At 45.0% G+C, this 27,817-nt stretch overlaps 1 protein-coding gene across 1 annotated transcript; it reads left to right on the forward strand.

The window, feature by feature from the left end:
* The first annotated feature begins 3,208 nt into the window (after positions 1–3,208).
* LOC104632474 (acyl-CoA 6-desaturase) lies at positions 3,209–23,428 on the forward strand. Its single transcript, XM_010298346.2, has 12 exons — positions 3,209–3,687; positions 9,723–9,833; positions 11,029–11,226; positions 11,689–11,790; positions 12,689–12,814; positions 14,195–14,255; positions 14,714–14,790; positions 14,983–15,080; positions 16,745–16,841; positions 17,122–17,201; positions 18,024–18,149; positions 19,527–23,428. The coding sequence occupies exons 1-12, from the start codon at positions 3,481–3,483 to the stop codon at positions 19,576–19,578; spliced, it is 1,335 nt and encodes a 444-aa protein (XP_010296648.1). The 5' UTR covers positions 3,209–3,480; the 3' UTR covers positions 19,579–23,428.
* Positions 23,429–27,817: the final 4,389 nt, after the last annotated feature.

Consider the following 27,817-nt stretch of genomic DNA (forward strand, 5'->3'; position numbering starts at 1 on the left):
AATCATCAGGATTCATCAATTTACAGTTGGACACCATTTTACTCTGCAGAAGCACCAGAGCAAGAGATGCTACTAGGTCTTTGCTCTGAACTGCTACCAATAGTGGAAATGTTGAAGTAATTCACATAATCCAACAGATACTCTATAAATGAAAAGCAGTAATAGATCTTTATAGGCAATGATTTTCAAAGTGAGGTCATTAAATTAAACATATTCTGCCACGTTATCTACCTTATCTCCTTCTGTTCACCTTCCTTGATTGTGCTTTCTTGTAAGAAGGTCTACAGATTGCAAAAGGTAGAGAAGTGATGATCTGGAAAAAAAAAAAAAAGAAAAGAAGAAAAAAAGGCAGGATGTATGTTCATGACAAGGGTCCGTGACTTTGCTGCTTCATCATTTCTTGCTTCATTGCCTTTGGAGTTCTTTAAGTACAACTTTAACACTATATTCTTTCTATCAGGTGGTCTCACGTACCCTTCCCTTTCAGGATGCAGTATTTGGTACAGAAGTCATTACTGCACCGCTCCGTCAATGAGGCTGCTCAACATTTCACATCGCCACCCCCAAACCCTGCAGACGGAACAGAGAAATGATTTACTGGCAAGGTTTCTTCCTATAAACCTGCACAGTGAAAGCTGAGACAGGCTTATATGCACAGATATTTTTTTTTTTAGCTGAATCCCCAATCTATGGCATACATGGACCTCAAAGCTGTTTTAAGGAGGGGAAAAAAAACCAACTAAATAACCCAAACCAAACCAAACCAAACAAAACCCCACAACCGAAACAAGGAGAGAAAGAGAGAGAGAGAAAAAAAAAAAGACAGAAGGAAAACCATCTTCCCAATGATCAGCCAGGAACAGAAGCAACGGGATCTTCCAGACAATTGTCCTCTTCTGGACATCGTCTCCGGTGGAGCAGGGAGTCCACAGAGCAGTTTTCCAACAGTAACAATACAGTTTTCATCAAAACCCAGTTAAACTCATTACTGGTTGCTCCTGCCTGAGATGACATTAGCTCTGACAGGAGCACACTTGGCGAGGCGCAGGAATTGCATGCTCCATGCACACGTAACGTACAAGTAGTATTTATTGGATATATACATTATTTATCTACTGTAATATCCAGTAGGCTTTAAAGTTATAAATTAAAGCTGCAAAGCAAAGGGTAGAAAAATAGGGTAAGAAAGGATGATTCACGTACCCAGGGTAATCGATTTTTAGGAGAAACCAGCCATAATGGATAGAAAAACACGTCAGAGTGCATCAGTGCGAGGCCCGGAGGATAAGGGCACTTGGATAACACAGTAAAAGCACCAGGTCAGCAGCCTCCAGGTGTGTGGTTACAGGGAAAAGCGGGCTACAGAGGGAACACCCTTGGCATTACAAAGGTTAAAGCATCCAACGTGATATGCGGATACACCTACAGGATTAAAATCCTGAAATGCAAAGACCTCAGCAAAGAAAACGTGGTTCCCACATCACAAGCAATGAGCTTCAGGTCCACCTTAATGCAGTGTCGTGCTGGCATTTATTATTATCCTTGTCAGAAGTCTATTTTGAACCAAACTAAATAAAACGAGCAAGTCTTAGGAAAACATTCCTTTCGTTTCTGACTTTCGTCACCCCACACCACAGGAAAAGACTCTTTAATAGGCTGAAGTTCTTGCGCAGCCATAAGACCAGGCAGAAACAGAGGAAACCTATGGCACGCCTCGGCGCAAAGGCGGCGCAGAGTGATTCCCACTGGTGTAGAAGTGACGCACGTTCCTTCGGAAGTGAAGTCTCCGTTCCTGTTGCCTGCGTAGGGAGCATGGGTAGAGAAAAGGAGAGGAGCAAGAAATTTTTAGATATTCGCTGTTGTCAGCTCCTTCAGGCAAAACCAGAGCACTCTTGTCTGTGCCTGCTCTAAATTATGGCTGGGGCTGGACAGAAGGAGAACAGCACCAGGACTGGAGGCACTTCTGGCTTTCACTGAAGGACGTGATCTCGTACCCTATGCTATCCTTCGGCAACATGATACGATAGTTGGCTAGACGGCAAATAAGCATTGTGAATTGAAATATTTAATGGTTAACCATGTGGGTTGCTTCTCCTGCTTTTCCAGACCAGGTCAGAACACAGTGCTATTGAAAGATGAGACAAAAAAAAAGGTCTGAGCTGCTGGAAGCCAATCCTAAGATCTGATCCAATCCTAAGATCTGATCATACAACAGAAAAATGCTTCTGTGCTGTAACTTAGGGTGTGCTGTCTGTACCCTAAAACGTTTGTATATGAAATCTGCCTAGAATCAGCCAGTGCCTCTACAGAAAGGGTTAATAGACCTTCCACTTATTAACGCAAAACGGCCACAAGAAAAAATACCTATCGCCAGGAAAGCTGTGGGTGACAGCTGCCTTGCCCTGGATGAGAAAGACAGCAGTGAAAACGCTCTCCCACTGGTCTTGCCTTCGCACTGCAACACCTTGCATAACCTAATGACGGGGATTACTTCATTATAAAGTGCCCCACAGCAAAGAAAAGATGACACCGTCCCACCCGTTCATAAACGCATCGCCCCGAGCAGGAGATCTCTAGCTGAGCCTGCTGTCAAGCAGCTCTCCTCTCGACAAAAGGAAACTGTTAAGGCTGACAGCCATCGAGTCGGTAATTCAGCCTGACAACATTGAGCGAAACAGTGCTAATTTCAGGCAGAATACCAAAAACCTCTTTTCTAAGCCCACCACTAAGAAGTAAAGTGAAATTTGAAGGGGGAAATAAAAATAAAAAAAAAAAAAATTAAAAAAGGAAAAGGGCGGGGGGAGAGGGAAGCTTTTCAAAGCAGGAGCCAAAATCTCGAGGAAAAGAAAATACGAGAGAGGAGGAGAAGAGGGGATGCCCATGCCCGCACCTCCCGTCCCACGGCTCCCGCTGCGCGGGGGAGCGGGCGGCGGCGGCGCCCGGGCGGGTCGGGGCCGGGGCCGGGGCCGGGGCCGGGGCCGGGGCCGGGGCCGGGCTGGGGCTGGCCGGCAGCCGGCTTTTCGCTTCGAAAGATCGCGCAGAACCAATGGCAGGGACCAGCTCGGCGGCGGGAGGGCCGGGATTGGTGCAGGAGCTCTGCTGATCCCTGTGGAAACCTCACCGGTACTGAATGGAGGAGGATGCTGGAAGGGGGGGGGGGGGGAGGAGGATGCTGCGGGGAGTGGGGGTGGAAGGGGCCGAGCTTCCCACAAAACAGGGCTATGTGAGAAGAGAAAGTGCATCAGTACGGGGAAAACCAGCCTAGGGGGCACTTCCGAGCAAGCGACCGAGCAGAGAGATTGCAAGGGGCAGGCAGCGAGAGACAAAGAGAAGGGAGGACATGAGCGAAGGCAAAGGGAGAGGGCAGGGGATCAGCTGAGTTAAATCACGCAAGAAAAGCTCTTCCCCTCCGGCACATCCCTAAGAAGTGGAGGGACAGGTTCCCCCCTTTGGCGAGAAGACAAAGAAGCAAGCGGCCCCATGGGGAAAGGGGGTGAGAAAGGAGGGGAGTCGGAGGAGCCCGAGGCGCAGATCCGCTTCTACACCTGGGAGGAGATCCAGAAACACAACCTGAGGACGGACAAGTGGCTGGTGATAGAGCGAAAGGTTTATAATGTCACCAAGTGGGCAAACAGACACCCGGGGGGTCATCGAGTGATCAGCCACTGCGCCGGCGAAGATGCCACGGTAAGGACCCACGCACGGACACGCAGGCGGCTGCCTCCCAGCTCTCATCAGCAACCTCTGACAGGTCCTTGCCTTCCTGGTGGTTACTGAGAAGTGAGCCAGCTTTTGTGCAGCCAGCTGTCTGCCTCCCTCTCCCCATCTCTCTAACACCTGCTGTACACCCAGCTCATCTCTTTCGCTGCTTTTAAGAGCAAAAAGGTTGGTCCAAATTGATGCAACTCCTTGGCGATCAACTCCGTTGAGCCATGGCAATTCGCAGCATCTGGAAGATTGGTTGGTAGAGATTGCTCGGCTCGGCTTTAAGTCCTGCTGTTTTGTCTTTGTCTCTTGTTTGTGCTGTGCCTGGAGAGCTGAATCCATGAGCAAAGTGTCCCAAGTCTTCCCCTCTTTGGTGTGTAGCTTATGACGTGCAGAGTCCCAGCAGCCAAGCACAAGAAAGGGTTAACGAGAGGCCGGTCCGTGTTTCAAAGTTGCTTCTGTGAGGAGGGTGAGCTTGAGGCTTTAAAACAAGGAGCTTTTTAGCTTTTTCCTCAGGAGGGAATTCTCTAGAGAATTTAGTTACAGGTTTCTACATTTAAAAAAAAACCAACCAAACAAAAAAAATATTTGCTGCTGCTACAGCTGCTCCTGAACTTCATAGCTGGGTTCAGCTACCTCTCATGTTTCAGCAACTTAAAAAAAACCCAAACAAAACAAAACAAAACAAAAAAAAAACCCCAACCCTTGAAAAAGGAACAAATTGCCTCAGAGATTGTTGTCTGCAGTTTCCCTCAAAGCCACCTTCTTCAGAAGTGCAGCCAGAGAGCATGTTCTCTCCCCAGGGCATTAGCCCATAGTTAATAAAATTTAAATTCCGAATATGTGCATGGTAAGCAGCAGGAGAGACCAAGCTGTAACATTAACTGTTCGTCTCCCACGGCTCTTAACACCTCAGCAAGGAGGGAGGCTCTGTGTGTGGCAGAATTAATTGGCAGGAATTACTAACGCTTTCCATCAGTCTCCATTTGCCTGTGGTCTGTGGTTATTTTCCATTCTTTTCCTTGAAGCACGGAGATGCATTCTGGCGTTCCTGTCCCCTTCCAATAAATCCTCTGAACGGATAACTTTCTCTGTCAAAAAGATGGGCCAGGTTTTACTTTCAGCTGCTTAAACGCTGGCCTGCTGAAACCGGAGTTTGACTCCTATCCCCAAGAATTTAACTCCAGTATCTCCACTAGAAACCAAAAAGCATCTGCTCTTGCATTTGTCTCGAATCTTTACAGGGGAGACTGTAAACACAGGTTTGTGATTCCACTACTGCTGGTCCCCCTCCCGCCTCCCCTGAGTCCGTTGCATCCCACTATACTCAGAGTGCTCTCCAAGAAGGCATGGTCTTAAGAATGCTCTGAAATTGTTCGTTGCCACTCTTGAGCACTAAACCAGAATTGGCATCTGGTTTCCAGCTTCCCTGCAGTGAATAACAGTTTACTGCCAAAAAAAAAAATCTTTCTCTCATTCAGGGTGAGAAATCCTTGGCCTCGACCCTGTCAAGGCTTAACTCTCAAGTTTTGTTCTGTGTTGCAAGATATCACAACTGGAAGAGCTTAGGACAAGGAAAAGGCAATGCTAAAAAAATCAGTTTATCATGTTTATATTCCTAGCTCTTACATGACTTCCATCTTTCTCAGATTCTCCTTGGCACCGCATGTAGTTAGGACCTCCAGTCCAACAACCATGCACCCAAGGAACCTCAGCATCTTGTCCATTTATTTCGGACCGATCCTCTAGAGGATCATGTGTATCCATCTACCCCAAGCTGCCCACTGACAGACTCACTGGACTCCACATCTACGCCAGGCAACCCTAAAGATACCCTGCTTAGTGACGTGTGAGCTAATTAATCTCAGGATGCTCACGAGGTAGCTAACGGAGAAGCCTCCATGGCAGCTGTTATGTTCAGCACGCTTAACTCATGCCAGTCAGGTTAGGAGTGCCCAGGTGAGCTTATGCACGAATTTCCCCTACAGGTACCAACAACACTGAGCATTCATTCATTTTAGGCCATACTTCAACCTGCTGAGACAGCATACTAGTCTGGGACAACCTGTTCTGGTATCACATCATGCACAGTTGCCTTCAGAAAATGAACAAGACTTAAAAGAGTGTGCAAGGGCACCTTGAAGTCTGTTTCAGAGACGTTCAAGGATGTGAAAGAACATCCTTGTATTGACTGCACTAAGGACATCAATGCTCAGGTACGGTTCACACCTCAATAATATGAAGCTTTTTTTTACCAAAAGCAGCTGGAGTAATTCCCGCTTGCCCACTTCCCATCAGGCGCTTCAGCTTATTTGGCTAATAGACCACAAAGTTGGGAGGTCAGGTGTGAATATCCCATGGCACTTCCCAGAGACTATCTTCTGCCTTTTATCTCCTCTAGTACAGAACTGAGGACAATTCCAAAATTCAGGCAGTATCTCATATTCAGGGTCTATTAGTAAAGGAGATGCATGAGATGTAGCTAACAAAAAAGCAATACTTCCGTCACTGTAGCTTTCTCTCCGATGATGGTAAGAGCATTCAGGAGATGTTACTCTCTCTCCTGCTTGGAGGTTATATCGAAAAAGCCCATTCTCTACATGTGCCAAGACACAGATGTGTATCACTTCTCAGTGAAGGTAAAACTTTCCTGCTGCCAGTATTTCCTTCATGGCATAGGCTTGCGGTAGCAGTGAAGCAGAAGATAGGTAGTGTAGTTTTGAGTAACAACTGTGTTTTGACATGCATGACTGCATTTCTGACCAGTTCCAACCTTTCCTTTTCATCCCATCCAGAAAGAAGTGAGACTATTATGTGCAGAGGCAGAGGCGAATTCTCCCTGGAAAAGTCACGATGGAGCATTTTTAAGCGTGTTTAGAAAACAGATAGGCTACTGGCAGGTAGACAAAAATACCGTCTAGGTGGTCACGCAGAACCTGCTGTTCTGAGTCCCCCTCAATTAATACAACACAAAGCAGCGAGATCTCTGTCACGGTGATCAGGCCAGACCTCCAAAGACTTTTTTTTCCCCCCATTAGTTTAAATAATATAAGTCAACATTCTTTAATGCTTCTTATGTGTTCACCTTCTCCCTCTTTCCCCTTCTTCCCACTTTTTTTTTTTTTCCCCCCCCAAAATTGCACAACCTTGCAGGAGGTACAGTCAGCTATTCACTTCCCCACTCATTCTGCTCTTCCCTCTTCTTTCATATCATCTGCAAATTGTATCAGGGAAGGAAACTAGCAACCAGCCCTAACATTTCAGTGACACATTTATGGGTCCAAGAGCAGAAAATGCTGCAATAACTGGAGCACTAGTAAAGAAGAGTTAAGAAGAGTTCTGCTCCAGCCCTCTGTCGTAACCTTGGGCAAGTCAGTTCTTCAGTGCATCATTCCCTGTCTGCAGAAGGGAAAAGATCGTATTTTTTTAACCTCAGATGGGCTGTGAGGATAAAACCAGGGAGGGTGAAGTATGCAGAAATTATGGTAAAGCAAATTAAATTCCTTAAATTAGAGAAGGAAGCTGATGATTCGGGACAAATATTTCTTTGGAGGGGAAACTCCAAACCGTCTGCAGCACAGGGCTGTAGAGACAGCTTTGCTGGCCCTAGAGTTTTACCTTCATTTGGGCACCATAAAGTAACACCAGCGGCTAACCCAATGCAGTCAAAAAGCACCAGTCTCACTTGTGCCAGGAAAAGTTTTGCCGGTGATGCAGTCTTCATGTGTGGACCTGGACAAGTTGATCCAAACTCCCCGCTGTGGTAACAGGGATCACTTTGTCCCCAAAATTGGTTACAAAAGGGGATAGTTTGGGTAATTTGGTACTGGCGTGAGAGCTCAGCTGAGAGTAACTAGGAAATTCTGGTGCTTTACAGAAGTGCACCTCAGTTTCATTTCTGGCATTTCAGTTTGCTCTCCCATTGAATTGACTTTTTTTTTTTTCCCCCACCCTCCTTACTTCTTCCCCCATAGCCTCTGGCATTTTTATGGCTTTTATAATCTTTAAATCGTACCACAGAGCTTTGTTTCTCTCCTGCACCTTTAGCTAGCTCATCTCTCCACCTCTCCCCCCACCATTGCTGCAACTTCTCACCTATCGTTTCTTTAACTTCAAGTTAAACGGCTTAGATCAGCTTTCACTCGCCTTCCTTCTATGACTCCCACAGCAAAACTATGGTCAGAGTATTATTATGAAGCTCAATCCAAAGTCTTGGAATCAGGTGAAAGTTTCTATTGATCTTGGTGGACTTTGGGACCAAGGTTGTTGGCTGGTACTTTTGAACACCAGGGCTAGACTTTTGATGGAGGTCAACTCCCAGAAGGGTCAGCTGGACACGGTAAGCACTTTCCAGCCTGCCCTTTCTGTTTAGAGCCAGAAGTGAGATTTTACTTGGTCCCTACTATTGTGAGGCAATGGGACAAAGGTGGAACGGCTGAAGCACGGTACTCCTGACTTCTGGTTTTGACTGGTTTTTTTCTGTATCAGTAGTCCTAGCACTTCATGGAACTACATCTTTACAGCCCTCCTAGGTGAATTTCTAGCATTAACTCCAGTTCTGTGCAGTAAGAAAAGGACAAGGGCAGAGTAAAAGTTTATGACGTTGGTCAACTTTCTGTCCCTACTGGTATCTTTGGGGTTAAAATTCAAGCCATGCTATGTGAAAGAAGGAGTGTGCAAGAACTGACTACTAGAAGCAGATGCATCAAATATATGCTCCCATCAGGCATCTATAGCATATAGGTAAACAAAGACTTATGGAAAGGGGAAGGAGTCCAGAAAAAGAAGAGCCAGGCAAACTCATGAATGCCAGGATCAAAAAGACTACAAAGAAGGCATTGTCTTTCCATATTAGAAGAAGTCTTGAAAATACATAAGAAAAAATATTATTCCAGCTAGGTTTCTTGCTTTTCCAGCCTCAGGAGTATATGGGATAAGATTTATTTCACAAGTTTCATCAACATTGAGTTTCATCCCTCAATTAGATTCTGATGCTGAATCTTAACAAGCTATTTATGTCTATTATCACATGTTGGAGAGACTTCAGAAAAACTTACCCAATGTTCAAGGCATGTACTGAACACAAATATGCAAGTGGTCTATTAATGGGCGTCTTAATACGAGCAGCTGTATACCACAGCACGGTAGAAATTACAAGAAGTCTCATCACATGTATTGACAACTATCAGGTCTTTAAGACTGTTAAGCTCCTTAACATATTTCAGAGTAATGAATAAAGTTGCTTTTTGGTATTAAGTGCTTTTTTGAGTGGGGTCGTAGCCACTGCAAACTTTGATAGCAAGCACTTTAAAGCTATTGCTTTAAAATTCTGGTATACAGCCGAGCTTTTGGGTTGGTTCCTTTCTAAGACATTTTATTTGGACTTGCATGGAGATAGAATGCCTATATAGCTGGAATATGGTTCTAGAATAAAGAAAAGTCAAGATAGCATTCAATTAGTCATCTTACAGAACAAAAAGAGAAACGCAGTCTCCAAAATGAAAAGTCACCACTTTTTCCTCAGCTGTGTTAGTGCTGGGAGCTACAGGTCTGGCCAAAACAGTAAGATTTTTTGTATCTGCAGTCAGGTCCAGGTTCAGTCACCACAGTCACCCTCTCTTGAATTGCTTCCAGGCAGCAGACTTTCAAAGGGTATTTATATCCTAGTGGGGATTTGCACAAATTCCTCTCTGCCTACCTTCTAAGGGAATTAACTGGATTTAGGTATTTAGTTGCTTAGAAAAAATTTCTTGAGGTGCCTTTCACCATATGTCTAGATAGCATCCCAGAGCTCACCATTCGGTTCCTACTAGATAAGCAAATTCATCAGCCTCTAGTAGAAGTACTGCACGGAAGAGCAACAACAGAGATGGAAGTCCATCTGGCACCAACCTTTCACAGTAACATGGGGGGATGACTGCAGAGGACAGTGCTGGAGGTGGATGGGAATGACACAATGAGTAGGAAACAACAGTTTATTCCTGAATCTCACACAGTTACTCGTATTTCCACTCCAGGATGCATTCCAGGCCTTCCATATCAATCCCACCTTGGTGCAAAAGTTTCTCAAGCCATTACTTATTGGAGAGCTTGCTCCAGGGGAACCGAGCCAGGACCGAGATAAAAATGTGAGTATTTGTTTCTGAGCTGGGGGCTATGATGGGTATGTTCCACCACTATTTTTCCCCTCTGGGGATATCCTCCAGGTCAGAGGCAGGCAGATTATAAAGGTCTCTTCACTACAGGTGGCTCCAGAGAGGGAGAAAAGTGACTGGTGTCACCTTCTCTGGTGACCAAGCTCTAAAACACATGGCACCACTTGCCTGTTATGGGGGAAAGAGAGGAGCAGGCAAAGAAGTCTGAAAAGACTTCCAAACAAGCTGCTCACCACCTCAACAAAACTCGAACCTCCTTCAGTGTTTGCTCTGCAGCTCCCTCTGACAGATTAACTCCCAGGGAAGTACCTCCCTGAGACTCAAACTGGCTTATCCTGCTGAGCCCAGTACCAGCAAAGCTCTGGAGAGCAGCCACATTTGTGCCGTACATGGCACAAGCAGTAGGCACCTATGGATGAGGTGAACCAGATGTCTCATTTTGGTGGCTGTGCTTAAGGAACAGCAACCCAGCGAGTACCTTTTCCACCCACTCCGCATCTTCAGGGCAGCTCTGTTTCCCTCCCAGACAGTCCGTTCATTCATTATTCAGGCACAGTGCACGGCATGACTAGCTCTTGCCACGAAACCCAATCCTGTCCCGTTGTTTGTGACTGGCCATGATTATGATATATCTGTATCACTCACAATAGAAGAGACGACGCTACCCTGCATTAACCCGGGAATGCTCTTCATGAATGATTGCACGGTAGCTGACCCACATATTAAATAGATGACGGGTGCTCTGATATTGGGTGCTCATCGTCAGAGCTCTGGAATTATGCAGAAGTAATAGGACTGAAATGTCTCTTTGTCCAGCTGCCTCTTCAGTACTTGTAAAGCTCATTCAGATGAGAGTCATCAGCTGATGTAACTCTCCTGAGAGCCAGGTAGTGCCGCTGATTCACAGTAGCGGGCTTGAATTACTCTCCCAGCTCAAGGTGCAAAAGGTCAGGACGTGGGCTCAGACCAGCCGGGATGTTTATTCATAGGAAAGTGCCATGAAAAGCCAGAATACAGTGTGCCTATGGAGACAGGTCCTTCCTTACTTCTGGAGTTGCCAACCTATCCAAGAAACCACCAGGGTCCTTGGCATGGAACTTGGCCTTCCTTGCTCAGGCACATTCAGACTTATGAGTTATCTTCTCTGTCTTGCATGACTATTTTGCAGTCCCAGCTGGTGGAGGATTTCCGGACCCTGAGGAAGACAGCAGAGGACATGAACTTGTTCAGAGCAAATCCTTTGTTCTTCTCTCTTTACTTGGGCCATATTATTGCAATGGAAGTTCTGGCTTGGTTAATGGTTTCGTACTTCGGTACTGGCTGGATCACAACTCTTATCCTCGCCTGCATCCTTACAACTTCCCAGGTGAGAAGCACAGAGCATCCTGGCTATGCAAATTACTCAGAAGGCCAGTGTGCACTGAACTTTTCATATTAGATTAATTACCAGTGCAAAACATTCACACCAGTAAAAAATATTCACAACACACCTGTCCCTGTTGTGCCAGAAGATTCTGGCCACCCTTACCCGCTGCTGATTGTGGCTCACGCATTTTTGTCACCTCTTTGACCTTTCCTTCCACATGTTGGCGGACTTGGCAGTGTTGGCTTTATGGTTGGACTCAATGATCTTAAGGGTCTTTTCCAACCTGAATGATTCTATGATTCTATGTTCCCCTCCAGAACGAAAACAGAGATCTTCACCTTCCTAATTCAGTTAATTCCCTCTCTTCTACACACTCACAATTTGCCTTCTATCTCCGTTTCCTTTTGTTCTTAACTCTGATTTCAAACAGCTTCCTAACTACTTGATTTCCCTTCATCCCAGGCCCAGGCAGGGTGGCTTCAACATGATTTTGGACACCTCTCTGTCTTTAAGAAGTCTTCCTGGAACCACATCGTCCACAAGTTTGTCATTGGACACCTGAAGGTAAAGGACATTATGGGCCCAGGGCACTGTGGAAACACCTGCAGTCACTTTGACTATATCAAAGTAGGAAACTGCAGCTCTACACCTTTCCACAGCAAGCAGATGCACAGAGAAGTTAGTGACCATTGCACATGGAGCTGTTGTGCAGAAGAGATAAGAGAGCGCAACCATAGCTGTTAGAGAACACAGTAGTTCCACAAGCTTCGGTGGTAGCAGCTGAGGACAAAGCTTATTAAATTGCATAAAACCCTGTCATATTTTCACCACGCACTCCACTAAGGTATAATATTTTTAAACGTCCCATCCTGCTACATCCCATCCATTCAAGATGCCTTCAGAACTTCTATCCTGGGCAAGGCCCAGTGCAGTCCACGCATTTCAGCGTCCACCTTGCAGAGGGTGGGACATAGCTTTGCCCATTCTCCAAACCCACTTCATCTTGTCTGGCTCCTCACAGGCACAGGCAGCAGAGGCAAAACAGTGTAATAATCAGTAAGGCAGCAAAAGGGTTTAGTGGTGGACTTGGTAGTGTTAGGTTAGTGGTTGGACTCGATGATCTTCAGGCTCTTTTCCAATCTAAATGAATTTATGGTTCTATGATTCAGCTGCTAATAACAACTTCACATGTGGGAAGACACGGTGACATGCAACTCACTCAAGGTATATTTATCCCGTGTTCTTTCAATATGGGTGATCCTTAGCAAGGGCAAACCAGCCCTCTGAAACCAGCAGTCTCATAGCAACTGACAGCTGAGACACTGCTCGTTGCTGTTTCAAAAGCACATAACAGTTTGGCCATAGTCAAAGCGGCACTGGTTTAGTTTATAAAAAGGTAACCCTACCATCGGAGGAACTGTACTTCTCCATGGATTAACTCCTTGTTCTTGTATCTGCCCAGGGTGCCTCTGCAAACTGGTGGAACCATCGCCACTTCCAACACCATGCCAAGCCCAACATATTCAAGAAGGACCCAGATGTGAACATGCTGCATATTTTTGTCCTTGGAGATACACAGCCTGTTGAGGTAAGGCAAAGTGGGTAAAACGTGGAAAACCATTGTCCTAAAGGGCTTCAGAAAATGCTTGTGCAATACCAGGAGTTGGCTAGTATTGGTACGTGTGACTTAAGACTTCCTGGAATGCTAAAAAGGAAATGCATCATCCAGGGATTTCATCTGTCTATGTTGTCTAAGAGGAGTTTGGCTCTCACATCTTCACAAACCTTGGGCTGAAGAGCAAGATTAACTGTATAATTCCCTATCCATTTCCTATATTGACCACAGGAAAAAGTGTTTTGGGATAGCTTGGGAAGAGCAATGAAGATGGGACTGGAAAGAAAGTAGAAAGCTGTTAAAGACAACTTCATCCTGCAGGCTTGAAATATCAATGTGAGGGGAAAAGATGGTGTTCCTCAGCACTTCATCAAGAACATTTCAACACTGATCTTCCTTTTCCACAGCAAATATCTTCCAATATTAATCAGTCCAGCTGTGCCCCAGACAATCTGTGCAAGGTCTCTACACTGAAGCCTTTGCCATGCAGTTGAGGGGATATTGCTTGCATAAGCAATATTTTCTTACCTTAACCGTGTACTGACATGCTGCACATGAAATAACAGGCAATGTTAAGGGATTTTAATTCAATCTGTCCTTCTAGAGCCAAAATATTTTCTGCCTACTGTATAAAAACCTACACAAAGGATATAAGCCATCTACCATCCTTGGTTTTTTGTTTGTTTGTTTGTTTTTTACAATGGAACAAGGATTTCTAGTTTTAAAAACAAACCAAAGAAAACAAACAAACAAACATCTGCAGCAAGTACAGGGGAATACAACATTAAAAATGAATGGTTTCTCAGCCAGCTTTTACACTATTGAGAAAATAACTCCAGACACATGTAGGGGCCATACATGCTGTATATGAACATGTATAGAGAATGTCTTGCACACACAGCATTTTCAAGAGGCAGAAGGGCTCTTACATATGACCAAATTGAAAGATTTCTCCAGGGGTACAAAAAAGCCATTATCTAGAAGATGTAAATCAGTATCATGCTCTTAAACGTGTGGGTACAACCCACTGCAAAACCTTGCGCCTGATAACTGAGTTTAAAAGCAGACTGTGGTTCTACCACAGAAGGTGGAGAAATGCATTAAAATACCATCAAGCTCTTGAGTACAAAGATATTATCGGAATATCAAGCCAGAAGATTTTAAAAAGGAATTTACACCTAGCACAATTACAAAGTCAAGATATTTAACCGTACCAAAACACTTTTTACCTTTACTGCTGTGGGAATTTAGCGAAAACACCCCAGTCAGTAAATAAAGAAGTATTGCAGAGAATCTTCTCTTACATGTGAGTGTCATAATCCAAGCCTGAGCGTTCTCCTCTGTGTCCTGCAGTATGGCAAGAAGAAGCTGAAGTACCTGCCTTACAACCACCAGCACGAGTACTTCTTCCTCAGTGAGTATCTGCCCCGCACTCTTCCTTTTTCCCTGAATGCCAGTTCACCTTTCCAGCCCCTACCGTGTTAGCAGAGCAACTCCTTAAGTGTCAACTCATCCTTCCCTGCCTCAGGACCACCATCCCCTGTGCAGGTCCCAGAATCAGTTTGGTATGTTCTCAATGATATCCGAGCTTCTTGAACATTGCCAGCATGGTTGTGTAAAGCAAGGTAAACAACTGGGACTGGGAAATAACCTCTGCGTGAAAGGCTCCGTGGAAAAAAATGCATGTTGCCAGTCAATGCTCTTTGATAAGCCAAGATAACTGGCTGTGAAGCGGAGCCTCCCTTCTTCATCTCACTTCTCTCACCGGTGCTAGGCAGACTTTCCCTAGAACCAGTCCTAAATCACTGGCTCACTCATGTCACACGCCTTTCCACCCCTCTGACGGCCAAAACATTTCCCTTTGCTTTGCAGTCTTCCCGCCTCTGCTCATCCCCGTGTATTTCCAAATCCAAATCATCTCGACCATGATCAGGCGCAGGTTCTGGGCGGTGAGTGAAACGTTCCCTCAATCTTGACGTGGTCTGGCTGGCTCACGAGAAATCACACTTGAGCAGGGAGGGAGGCCGTGGGCAGGGGTCTCACTTGGCTGTATTAATTACCCAGCGCCCTTAACATCACCAGCAAGGACACATTATATGAGATAGGCAAATTGATGCCTAATGTCTTCTCTGTTCCCCTAGGACCTAGCCTGGGCCATCAGCTACTACATGCGCTACTTCATCACATACATCCCATTCTATGGCGTTCTGGGATCCCTGTCTCTCCTCACTTTTGTCAGGTAGGAGATAAGGGGTCTCCCTGCTGCTCCCACCTCCCTCTAGTGCCACACGAACCAAGTCTCAGCTCTGCTGTGCCCCACAAGCCTTCCCTGTTGAGGTCATCTGCAATCACTGACCTCACTGTGTGTTATCCTGGGTGTTCTCACTGCTTCACTCTCCTCTTATCATCCCCCAATTCTACCTCCCCGCAGCAGAGCTGGTTCAGGTCCTCAGCATCTTCCCCTCCCCCTGTGATGGTTCAGGCAGGATTCTCCTTTCTTTCCTCATTCCCTGTTCTCACGCACTGCCCAATCCTAAAACATTTATGCATTTTTTTTTTCCACTTTGGTCAAGGCTGGACCCTTCCAGAGTCCCTCAGGCCACCCTCCTCCCAGCTTACTGGGAAGGTAATTCATGAGCCCTCCTGAGCACTGTGTGTGCTTCCCAGTAAGTGAAATACTCACCACTTCTCCCAGGGTGGAGGACTGCATGGCCTGTACTCTGGCTAGTCCCAAAGGATGGCAGTTAGTCCCAAAGGATGGCAGTTAGTCCCAAAGGATGGCAGTTAGTCCCAAAGGATGGCAGTTAGTCCCAAAGGATGGCAGTTAGTCCCAGGAAAACATTTCATCACAGTGAAAAACATTTTCTAAAAGCAAGCAAACAAACAAATATTTTTTGAGTAAAAAGAAAAGGCAACAGAGGTACAAAAACCTTCCCAATATTAGACCTTTTCCCTCCACAAAATTTAAAGTCACTGTTCATGACTTCAGTTTTCAAACTTTCGAAACACTTTGGACCTAAGGAAAACAGGAGATTCAAGAGACATACATTGTGTAAGTGTGTAGGCAACCTTTTCGGTCTGAAATCAAGCTGAAAAACTTATTACAACCAACCTATTATTTCCAAAACTTCTGCATTTTGATTAAACCAAAAGTGCAAGAAGAAAGGCAAAATTGCAAATTCAGATCATCTGCTCTTTCAGAAAACAAGCCTAAAGACCAGAACAAGGATGCTTCTGGATAACTACCTTGTCACCATACATCTAAGTCAGCATACAGAAACTACTTTGGGTAAAGAGAAGGAAGTGCATTTCTGTAGACTACTGTACAGATGCTAAAAATGCAGTTATATACCATACATAATAAATGAGCCGCTCTAAAATGATGCCCAGCTCAAGGCAGAGTTGAGACTTACGGTAAAGGTACTAAGGGAGCAAAAGAAAGAAGCAGGGAGCCCCGGTGTGCTAAGCCTGCCACCCAGAAAGCTAACACCAATGGGCAGGTGGAGTCTGAAATTACTATATATCCATCGAGCAACGGGAAAGATGAAAATAGGTCTGAGAACTTCTAAATCGAGGCTTGGGGTTTTTTTCAGGGAGTTGCATCATCTTCATTTAACGAAAGGCAAAAGTAGCGCGAGAGATCAATCCAGTTCCAAGGGAGAGGGATAGCCCAGCAGGATGTCCTGCTTGCATTTAATCATAATTGTGTTAGAACCAGAAGTATAAAGAGGGGAAGGGAAATTCATCACAGAAGTGATTCTTTCTGGTTTCTATAGAGAAGCATTACTTCCATACCTCAGAGAAATACTCGCAGGTTGTGTCTCCTGTGAGCCCCACTCCATTCACCTCACGCCCTGCTCTGCATTACCAATTGCCGTGCTTTTTGCCTGTTTGTTTTTGAAGGTTTCTGGAGAGTCACTGGTTTGTGTGGGTCACCCAGATGAATCACATTCCCATGGAAATTGATTGTGAGAAGCACAGAGACTGGCTTAGCTCTCAGGTAACTGGGAGGGGAAAAAAATACCCCTGCCTCACCCCAAAACAGATTAGAAATTTACTCAAAGAGCAGATGGATTACCATTATCCTCAGGTACTGGTGTGTGGTCTCCATCCATGGCCACTCTCATGCAGATGTTCTCCCTGAGCCAGCACGGCAGCCGTCTGCAGTGCCACGGCTCAGAAGAGCAGTAGGACACACGCCAGCCCCTACAAGGGGAGCTTCCTTCTGGTTTTAGGGTGGGACTTCACTAATCTTCACAGCTGCTTTCTTGCCTTCACAGGTGGCAGCCACTTGCAATATCGAGCAGTCCTTTTTCAACGACTGGTTCACCGGCCACCTGAATTTCCAAATCGAGCACCAGTGAGTACGGACCCAGAATCGCTTGGCCGTTACCTGGTTGTCACAACATTGGGCTTGAGGGGAGGGAAAGTCTGCTGTGTGGGTCGGGGCAGGATCTTTGGAGCACTGCTATATGCCAAGGAAAGAGTGCCAGTCTACTGGGGGTCATAGTCTGCTTCTACTACAGGCATGGCATCTTTCTCTCTTGCTACCAAATACTCAGCTTTAACTCTCACAATTTTAATTTGGGGTTTCAGTTAGGACTCAGTGGAACATATCTACCAGTTACGGTGGCAATGGACTCAAATCCTAAGCTAACTACTTGAACTTGAGTATCCATTTCAGAAATCTCCTTTCCCTGAGTAAAAGCACTTTGGTGTTTTATAGCGTGTGACAGCTGTGTGGAACCACGTACGCTGCTGGGTACCAGCTTTCAGGAAAGATATTAAAACCAGGGCCATATGGACAGTCTATTGCTGGTGACAACACAAAATGTAAAAGAGATGCAATTTGGGGTAAAGCTGACTGGTTTGAAAGTCAGCTTAGGAAATCTCCATTGAACAGCACAGGGCAAGGCGACCTCAAGTTCTTCTTTACCTGCTTCTCTGTTCTGTGAACTTCCAGAGGTGGGAAATCAATGCATTTAGTTTTCACAATCCTCCTTGAAGCAGAGGACCGTAAAGCACGGATACCTCTCTGTGCCTCTCTTTCTTGTGTCTGCTTCTACAGCTTGAGGAGAAGGCGTTAATAATGAGCCTCAATGAGGAGGCAGGCAGAGATGCCCATCCCTTGGGGTTAGTCTCTTGAGTTTTCTCAGGTTTGTTTTCTCTTTCTCTATTCAAGCCTGTTTCCAACAATGCCACGGCACAATTTCTGGAAGGTGAAACCTTTGGTGAAGTCATTATGTGCCAAGTATGGAGTCCAATATGAAGAGAAGCCTCTTGGAAAAGCATTCGTAGACATTGTCGGGTAAGGTCTTTCTAGCATCATCTGCAGCTTCCAATTCATTGTTACATGAACATCCTATATTTTCTAGTACAGAGAATTCAGGACACTATAGACTTGTCAAAATACCATGTCAATATGTTGTAATCTGGTGTCACTCGGTGAATAATCTTTATATCGCAGTCCAAGGAACACCTGCAGAAATGTTGACCCACAGCAGCAATGACACAGCTCCACTGATTTAGTGGACTAACACCAGGTGACAACAGATTGGAAGCTGCTTCACTACATCATGGGGGGAAAGAAATAACTGTCCCCCAGAGCAGCTTCTGCAACCAGAGCACTGCTATCAAAGTACCAAATACTTAGCATTTAGATGGGTACAAGCTGATCTAATAGGGACCTTTTTTTTACAACACCCTTTTAAACTGCTATTCTGCTAGCTGGTGTTTCTTGCTTTCGGGAGCTGGCAGCATATCTTCAGGCTGCAAAGTGAGATGAATCAAAGGGGAATGAGTCAGGTTACAGCCCGTGCCGTTTCCCGTTTGAGCCCTGCCAGCAGCAAAGTGCTATCCCCTATAGACATAGTCACAGACTAACCTAATAGTCCTTGTCAGGCAGACTCTGTGTAAATGTTTCTGTCTCAGTTACTCCAAGGGGAATAATTCATGACAAGGAACATGAGAAAGCATCCTGCAGTCCAGGGATCTCGGCTGTCAAACCAGTCTAAGCAAATGTAAATTAAAGCAGGTTGGCCACACATGCAAAAGGACTGAAAACTGGTTCAAAACCTCCTTCGGTCCTCTTCTCCAATTAGCCCAGGGAAGTGCAGGCAGCACCGAGACCCAGGGGCTGATGCCCAGCATCCCTACGTCCCTACACAAGTTCTCAGAAACCATCTCAGCAGCTACTTGCCCTCCCAGTAGAAGGATCATCTCCCGTAAATAATATAAAGCTACATTTCCCGCCAGCAGCATTCTGTTTGTCAGCTGACTTTTGGGCCCAAACCAGTTCAGATCTGTCACATAATATTTGCAGAGCTGATGCAGATGGGAAATTCTGCAGGAGAATTCCTGGGGGGAGGCGGGGAAACTCCTTCAGACGTGCAACGTGGTGAGCACAGGCAATTCTCCTCTGCTGTTTATTTGGGGCCAGAGGGTCTACAGATAACACAGTGAGCATCAGGTGAAGTTCTTGCTTACTGAGTCTCAAACTGATCATTTTGAGGATCTGAAGAGCAAAACAGATAGCTCTTCTTGCTGTATAGGCTATACTGGGGAAAGACATTCAGCGTCCTAAGGATCCATACTCAAATTCAGTAACATGCTGCTTTGTAGGAAAAAACCCAACAGAGGGAAGATTCACACGCCAAACCACCTTCTCTTTGTTTTCTTTCCACAGGTCCCTAAAGAAATCTGGAGATCTGTGGCTGGATGCTTACCTCCATAAGTGAACACGATTCTTAATGGGGAGGTGTGAGTGACAGGGAGGGATGGGGGGGTGCGCGGGGGGGGGAATCACACGTGTGTCTTTTACTCTCAGATTTTGGTCTATATCTACGTGCGCAGTTGGAGGGGAGGTTCCTGTCTTGTGAACTGCTACTGGTATGGGCCCAGGCAACCTGTTTAATCCAGACAGATTTAAAATGTACTTCAGAGGATGAAAAGCAATGCCAGTATTGCACAAAACAGAAGGTTGGGAGAGGATGGAGAGAAGGAGTGTTTAAAAAAGGGGCATTAATATCCAACCTTGACCTTCTCTTGACAAGACTCATTCTAGTTCTACCTAAACCACACAAGCCTCTGACTCACAGGCGCATAAGACTCCTTAGGCTTCAGTGAGTATTTACAATCCCAGGATACCCCAGACAGCTTACGCCTCGTTCCTCTTTCCCATATTTGCTTAAGAAGGGAGCTCAGCACAAAGTTTCATTTTGTTATCAAGGAAAAAAAAAAAATATATATATATATATAAGATGGTCCATGATCACCATTGCACCGGGGAGCTCTGGTGGGCTGCGATGCCCGTCAGCCCTGCCTGCAGGAATCGCAGCCCACGGGGACCGGCAGCGGCCGTACCGTGATGGAGCTTTCAGCCCTGCCCAGAGCCCGGCTGTCTTGGGCTCCCTCCTTTCTCTCCCTCTTTTCTTTCTCTAATCATAGCATCACCTTAGTAAAAGCTGTGACACCGACCCCGCACAACTAACGTCTAACCACCTCTCAGCAGGGTTAATGTAGCTGTATTTTTATGACCAGCTCCTATTCCCAGGGGTCCGTGGAAGATTTGGGGGCTTAAACAGCAAAATGTTTCCTTTAGGAGAGGGTCTATTTTCTCTTTGCTGAGCAACAGGTCTGGCACAGCATTACGGTTGTAACTTACACAAAAGACCCAAATGAAGCCACATAAACAAAACTTACTAATTGCACTTGCGAGTGCTCCAGCGTAACCACAAATGGTCTTTTCAGCAGAGCAGTTAGGCAGCGTGCTGCAAAAACACACGGCTCTGCCTGTCTGCACACGCCTGGCAGAAACCAAACCTGTTTCTGCTCCTCAGAGGCCAGGAGCAATGGCTCTGTTTACCCTTCTCTTGGGAACAATCAGAGAAAATGAGTTCTTCCTGCAAAAGAAGGAGCTGCCCAACCCTTCAGCCTGGCTCCAGGTCCTTCCAGGAGGCAGCTGGGAACAGAATTGACCAGGCTGTGCTGGTGATAAGAAACCTTCTGTGGAACCCTCTTACAAGTTGTCTAACGCTCTATTTTCTGCCCAACACCTAATTACCAAAATGCATGAATGGCTTATCAGAAGGTATGGTTGAACAGCTTCCAGGTGCTTCTCTAACAGGCAACCTGATCCCAAATAAATCGAGGGCTTTAGATTCGGTTGTAACACAACTGAAGAGACATACTCTTTAGTTTATGGTCTCAAAAGCAGTCTCCAGCTCCAAAGGCTGTCTCATTGCTCACTCAAAATACTTGACAGGGATATTCTAGTTATTAGGCAATGACTTTGCAAGCCTCATTACTTTGCTCAGCTCTGAAACTGGATCCTCTCTATTAAATCCTTGAATGCTAATAGAGTCCCACAAATTCAGCAAGGCTCTTCATGAACAGAGACAACTCCAGGACTGTGGCCAGCCACTGCGGGGGGGGGGGGGGGGAGGCGAAAAAAAGTATTCCCACCCCTCTCTTTGGAGAATAAGATGAGATTATTTCTTTGCTTACAGATGGGAAATTCATAGGCAGGACTGCAACTTAAACTAGTACTACTTATGGTTTGTAAAGGGCTTATTTTGGTGTTCTTGCCCACCCCTAAGCTGGCAATACCTGAATATAGCACTATGAAGGGTTAGGATGAAAAGCTACTGTCTCTGGGGTGTCTGAAGCTCAAACAGACTTTGAGCAGATTTTATAGTTGATTTCTAATACCATAAACAATAACGTCCTTCTGGATGCTGTAATTTCCCAGACACGTAGTAACGGACTAGCCTGGGATTGTGGCTAACATTGTTAAGATTGCCTTAATACATGCATCTTTTTGTGACTCCTTGAATGTATCTCTCTATCTCTGCTCCAGCAAGGATGACCACAAGCACCCAGTAGCATCAGCAGCACAATCTTTTAAATATTCAGCTTATTTTTCTGACAGTTCATATTTTTTTCACCCCTCCAGTTCTTATTTCCAGAGCAAATGTTTTCTCAATACCGATGCCTCTTCCTCCTTAGCGCTGTCCCCTCTTACCTTTCTTCTTGTGAAACTGTTTGCTTTTTAACACCTAGAGAAACTGCAAGAAACTGGTAGCTCAGCCTAGATAAATAGTCCTGCTTTAGCAGCTTGGCTTCCTTTTTGCCACTGACTGGTCTACTGGAAGAACTGTTTTTCTGCTAAAAACCCAAAGTACTGCCAACAAAACAGCCTGGCCTAATGGTGCCTAGGAGACAGCAGCTACTTCTGATGATGGCTGAAAGAACTTGAAACATTGAAGGAGAGCAACCATGCTGCAACGATCTGCAGAAGAAAAGACCAACTTTTAGGCAAATGGGCAATTTTTCCCCCCAAGACCTTAGCAGAAAATACCGAAGGGAAAAAAAGAGGGGGGGGAACAGGAGAGATCTTCATATTAACTCTCCCCCAGCTACTTGCTTCTTTCAGGTTCTCAAAAAAAATCCCTTCTCACAAAAAATGTTCAGTTGCTCAAATCCAGAAATAAAAACTGTGCAATGTTATAGTCAGAATTGATTTCCAGGCGTCCTGCATCATCCTTGCTATTGCAAGGGAGAAAGGTCTGTTCTGCAAAGAACAGGTCACCAACCCTTTGCAACTGGCCACATATTTTTCTTATTCATTGAACTGATATGTGCAAAAAGTTTGTCTGGTGAAAGTGTAAGATGCAGGTTACTTTTTCAGGCAAAATCTCTCTGGCTCATGTAGTTTCTTCCCCTCCTTCCAAAAACCCCCATCCCTCTCTTGGAATTCAAACTGTTTCATACATGCCTTGATGTCAAAGTTCTCCATCCTTTAACTGGAGCAGGTCAAACAGATCCTTGACAAAGAGCCCTGAAAGTCTGGAGCAATCTGCTTTGTTATCATTTTAAGTAGCATTAAAGTGAAATTAGGTTTACAGGAGATGTTCCAGAAGTTTCAGTAAAAATGCAAACTTAGGTGGATATAAAGTTCACGTGACCTTGCTTGGCTTTGTCTCCAACCTGGGCAAACTGCAGCAATCAATCACAGATGAGCGTCCCTTTGCACGTTACAATTATCCATCAAAATGGTTCAAACACAGAAATTTAAGTACAGTTTTGCCCAGCTTTCTGAGGACTGTAACTAACTATTTTCTGTGAAAATAATGAGGTGAAATCTTGCACTCTCTCTCTCTCGATAAAGGTCATTCATTTGTACTGTACTGAGACACGCATATACACACACACAAAAAAAATAATCTGTAAAACATGCTGGGAGCCTGCCAGGGTTTATTTAACCCAGCTAAACAACATCATTGCCTGCGTGAGCACTTGGCAGCGGAGAGAGGCCACGAGTTGGAAACACAGAGTTTGTTTCAGGGCAGATAATAAAACAAAAGGCAGGAAAGGACTGGCTTTGCTTCGCTTCAGGCACTTGTTAGTGGGGACCGGAGCAAAAGCTGGAGGACCAAGATGGTTGGAGACAGTTGGCAGGGAAAGGCATAAAGTGAAACAAATGCAGCGAAGGCAAGAGAAGCCTCTGGGCACAAGAAAGATGGGCATGTGTTTTGGGAGGAGAAGTACAGAGATAGGAGAAAAGTGGGAAGGGAAAAGGCTGGGGAGGGATGCATGACAGAGTGGGATAAAAAATACCGTGGGTTTGGAGAGAGAAGAAAAACCAACTCGAAATCAGGTGCCCCATATTCTCCCATTCATTGCTAGTATCTGCCTGGACAACAGCTTCTGCTGGAGACACGGGGCAAGAAAGGGCAGAGCACAGGCTCAGAGGGGACGGCAGAGGCTGACACCAGCCCCAGAGTGCTGGTGGTGAGCTGGGGTCACCCAGGCAGTAGTGACCCTTCCGTAGTGCGTTTCAGTCCTCCACATGCTTCTCCTGCACTCTGGCTAAGGTAGGTTAAAGCTGTAGCCTAGACCTTCGGCAACAAAAATTAACTCCGCTGAAGGACAACGGGTCTCTGTGAGTTTTGTGAACTAACACAAAATCGAGCCCCATGTTTCCAGCCAGAGACGCAATGGGAATGAGGGGACTTGCACTGATTTTTTTCCTTTAAGCGTGGATTTGAGGAGTCTAAGATCCCAACTGCTGACCGAAATAGGGCTGAGAGCACCAGCAGAGCCTCATCAGGACATATCTCCAGGCACCATCACTCCTTGCTACGGGGGCTGATCACACTGGCTGGATTTTAAGTCTTCATGAGGGCAAAGACATCCTTTCCTTTCTGTAACAAGCTGCCACATCCTAGCCATGCCCTCTTCTAGTAGACGCTTTCCTAAGAAGGCTTTCCTAACAAAGCCCTAACATTTCAAGTTTTTCTAGGAGTTGTTAAAACATCAAAACCCACATTCCTTCTAGGACAGCTCCTGATTATTTCATTCTTAAAAAACTATTTCAGTAACTCAAAAGGAACAATTTTTTCTTATGTATTCTACCGCTCAATAAAATCATAACTATTTGTTGACCATGAAAATGCTTTATCTGTTTTTTTCCAGTCACAGCCAGAGCGACTGCAATGCTCAAAGTATCTGTCTCCTCTCGAAGCACGTTCTGCAATACAAACCCAGTAGCAGGTAGCATGGAAAGCCAAGCTAAACTAGCTAGGACATTGCTCAGGTGTGAATGACACCATCGAGGTCTGGCTCTGAGATCAAGAAGATATGTTCAAAGTCAGAATTCTTAAAGGGTCAGGGGTAGGATGTGGCATAAAGGGTGATTCAAGTCTGAATTTCAGCTTTAGTCTTGTAATTGCTGTTCTTACCAGTTCAAAATCAGATCCCAGACCAAGACCTATAAACACTGTGGAAGCAAACTCTAGAAAAGCATTTGGGATCAGACTTGCTGATTATGGCTTGCCTTGTTTTTCCTAACTTTGTTTTTTTTTATAGACAAGCTGTTAGCTGGTGATTGCAGAAGGTCCTTTTTTTACTTCACATGGTAAAATTATTGAAATTATTTTTATAGCATTGCTGATAGACAGATTTCTTTGGTAGCCTTCGCACAGCCCAGGAACAATGGTGCTGCTTATCTTCATCTTGGGAACAAACACCAAAGAAATTGAGATCTTCCAGTAAAAAGATTTGCCCGGCCATTCAAAATCAGTCTCCAGGCCATTCAGGGAGGCAGCTGGGAACAAAATTGATGTGAAAACTTCTGTAGAAGCTTCTTACAATTTGTCTAGACCTCAGTTCTCTGCCTGTTCATGGCTCATCCAGAGCGATGGTAAGCAGCCTGCAGCAGGTTTTCTGTCCATCAACTTGATCCAATGCTTCAGTTGGCTTTAGGTCAGCCCAAAGGCTTCAACACAACTGGGAGACTGTTGGTTCTTGCAAATAAACCCATTTGAACCATGTCATCCGATAGAGGAGCACACAACAATGGACAGAGGCTGTGAGGAGGAAGCACATAGGCTGTTCTAGGTCAGGAGACAAAGTGATAGTCGGGGAAGGCCAGTCTATGCTTATCTGTTACCCTAAGTCAACACTACTGTTTTCCAGAGTACACGTTAATTGCTTCATAGGTAAACTCATCCTGCACAGAAAGCACTCTATGAGAAGTCATAGAACTTGAAGTAGAAAATGACCCTACCTTGCCCCATTATTGGGACTTTTATTTGATCCTAGAATAAACACATTCCCCTTTTACAAACACAGGGAGCTCTTACACAAAAATGAACTGTTACAAATTGATATGTCACCTGGCTTTCTTCCCTGGAAGTACAACTGTTCCCAGAACCTCTGAGCATCCCAACGCAACACAGCTTGAAGGGGAACAAGGATCTAATAGTTCTGAGTTCACATTCTGGATGAAGATGCCTACACTCCAGCCGCATCTCACAGCCGTGCTAAAACCCTCTCTGCTTTTACACAGGGCTTGTGGCTCTGCTAGGAATCCACGGGCATTAGTCAAAATGCATCAAGCTGGCCAGTGTTCCAAGTTTTATCTTCCACAAGCTTAGGCTCAGCTTAGCCAAAGTTCAGCTCATCCTACAGCTGGGAACTTGGGAAACCACAGTGGCCCTGTGAACCCCGTAGCACAAGTGGCTGGGTTGTCTTTTTTTTTTTTAATTTATCTGACTTTAAGTGCCAGTGAGTTGTAACAGACTAAACTTTCCATGGGCTGGTTGAAGTTAAGCCTCTTCAATTCCCTCCCTCCCTTGAAATTAGCACCCGGGTGGTAAGCAATCTAAGGCATGAAATCACCATAAAATGCACCTAATATTCTTATGTTAAATACTCACATGCCTGGCATCAAGTTCATCAGTTCTGACTATTTTAAGCTACTTAATGACCTAAAAAAAAATTAGAGATTTATGATTGGCAAGACCTATAAAGAAGTCTTCATCCATGAGCAATATTGCTTTAAAAAAAAAAAATCATCTGTTTTACTTACTCTGCGATGGTCCAATTCCAGATGTCTTGGGAAACTGCAGGTTTCACAACATACCTAGTATGTGGCATCAGTGTGGTCAGAAACATGTTCAAGGTGCTCACACATACAGTTTTTGCCTAGGTAGTGCAAGAAGATACGTGGTCACATAGGTCTCTCCTTGCAACAGGTTTTTTTAAATTCTATTCAGAAAAGGCAATGACAAGTGCATTTCTCTGAAGAAACGCAATTTTTAGTTTGGCATTTACACTGGGGTTATATCATATTATCATATATTTATTGTGCAGCTTGAAAAAAATCTAAATTCCTCAAATATAATACAGAAACATTTCCATAGCACGTCCTACTTACGCTGTCCCTCTCTCCTGGCTGTCTGCAGTTTCTACAGAACAGGCTCTCGGTGAAGTTGCTAGTCTCTTGTAAGGCAAATATTTCATTCACATTTCCAGACACAGAATCACCATCCGTTTGAAAACTGCGTTATAAATAGCATTAAGGGAATAATACAGAATTCCAGAATTGAAAAGCAAGCCAGGGGGTGAATCATTCCCCCATGGCAACGCTAACACTGCCCTGGGACAGACCTATTGAACACGATTTTCCTGTGCATAGCAGAGCGGTGGCAAGAAACACCGCACGGCGCTGCCAGCATCCTGGAAATTCGCCGTTCAAGCATACTGAGGTCTGAATCAAGATGTCATTCCTTTTCTTCAGGAAGACGTTAAGATCCTCCAGGATCCCCAGCTACGTCGGTTAAAAATCTGATCACTTTCTATTGAAAGCGTGTGTTTTTAGAAGCACCGCCGTGCCCAGCCACTGCAGGAATCCGGTAATTCAGCTGGAGGGACTCACCAGCTAAGCCAGGAGCGGAGCCAGGAAGAGCGAGGAAAACACGTGAGGAACATTTTACAGAATTCTGACTAGACCATTAACAAAGGAGGAGAGGGAGAGGAGAAAAGGAGTAAAACATTATGGAGTCCTTTCAGAAGGTGCTAAGAAGTCTTTCAAAGAGCAGGAGGTTCACGATGCTGCTCAGCCTGTTGCTGATAAATGAGACAGGGAGAAGGAGATAATTATGAGAAAGTCCCGTTTGTGTACAGAAGTTACTATTTTCACATTTCACTTGCTGACAGAATTAGGATAGGCGTGGACTTCATTTCCTAAACACTGACCAGAAGCAACACAAAAACAATTACTCCAACCAGAGCTACAGGACAAACTCCTTTACTTCCCGACTCAGAGTCGGAAATCTATCGAGTCTGAACATAAATACACTACTGTGGTTGCAGAAGAGGTGATTTATCTTTACTACAAAGGAATCTTTTCTACATGGATCATGGACTGGTCCATGAATTGTCTAAATTCACCTTGTTTCTTTGAGCAGCAGCGTACTCAAGCTGAGCATCTGAGTCATATAAAAAGGTTTAATTTAAATACAGTCTTCCGTAATCCTGAATAAAGATATGTAGCAGACATCCATTTCGATGTGGGTTTATAGGAAAATGCAGTAGTCCAAAAGTTCACAGATCCAGAAGAGCAGCTTCAATATATTTACCGTATACTTCTCTATTCCCTATAAATATAATGCAAAATGACCAAAATGTCCG

This window comes from Balearica regulorum, chromosome 5 (assembly GCF_011004875.1).
Source record: "Balearica regulorum gibbericeps isolate bBalReg1 chromosome 5, bBalReg1.pri, whole genome shotgun sequence".
NCBI classification, from domain to species: Eukaryota; Metazoa; Chordata; class Aves; order Gruiformes; family Gruidae; genus Balearica; species Balearica regulorum.

Coding starts and splice junctions, on each gene's coding strand:
- LOC104632474 (XM_010298346.2), top strand. CDS start 3,481: ATGGGGAAAGGGGGTGAGAAAGGAGGGGAGTCGGAGGAGCCCGAGGCG. Junction 12,815..14,194: donor GAGATACACAGCCTGTTGAG/GTAAGGCAAAGT, acceptor TGTGTCCTGCAG/TATGGCAAGAAGAAGCTGAA. Junction 17,202..18,023: donor AATTTCCAAATCGAGCACCA/GTGAGTACGGAC, acceptor TCTCTATTCAAG/CCTGTTTCCAACAATGCCAC.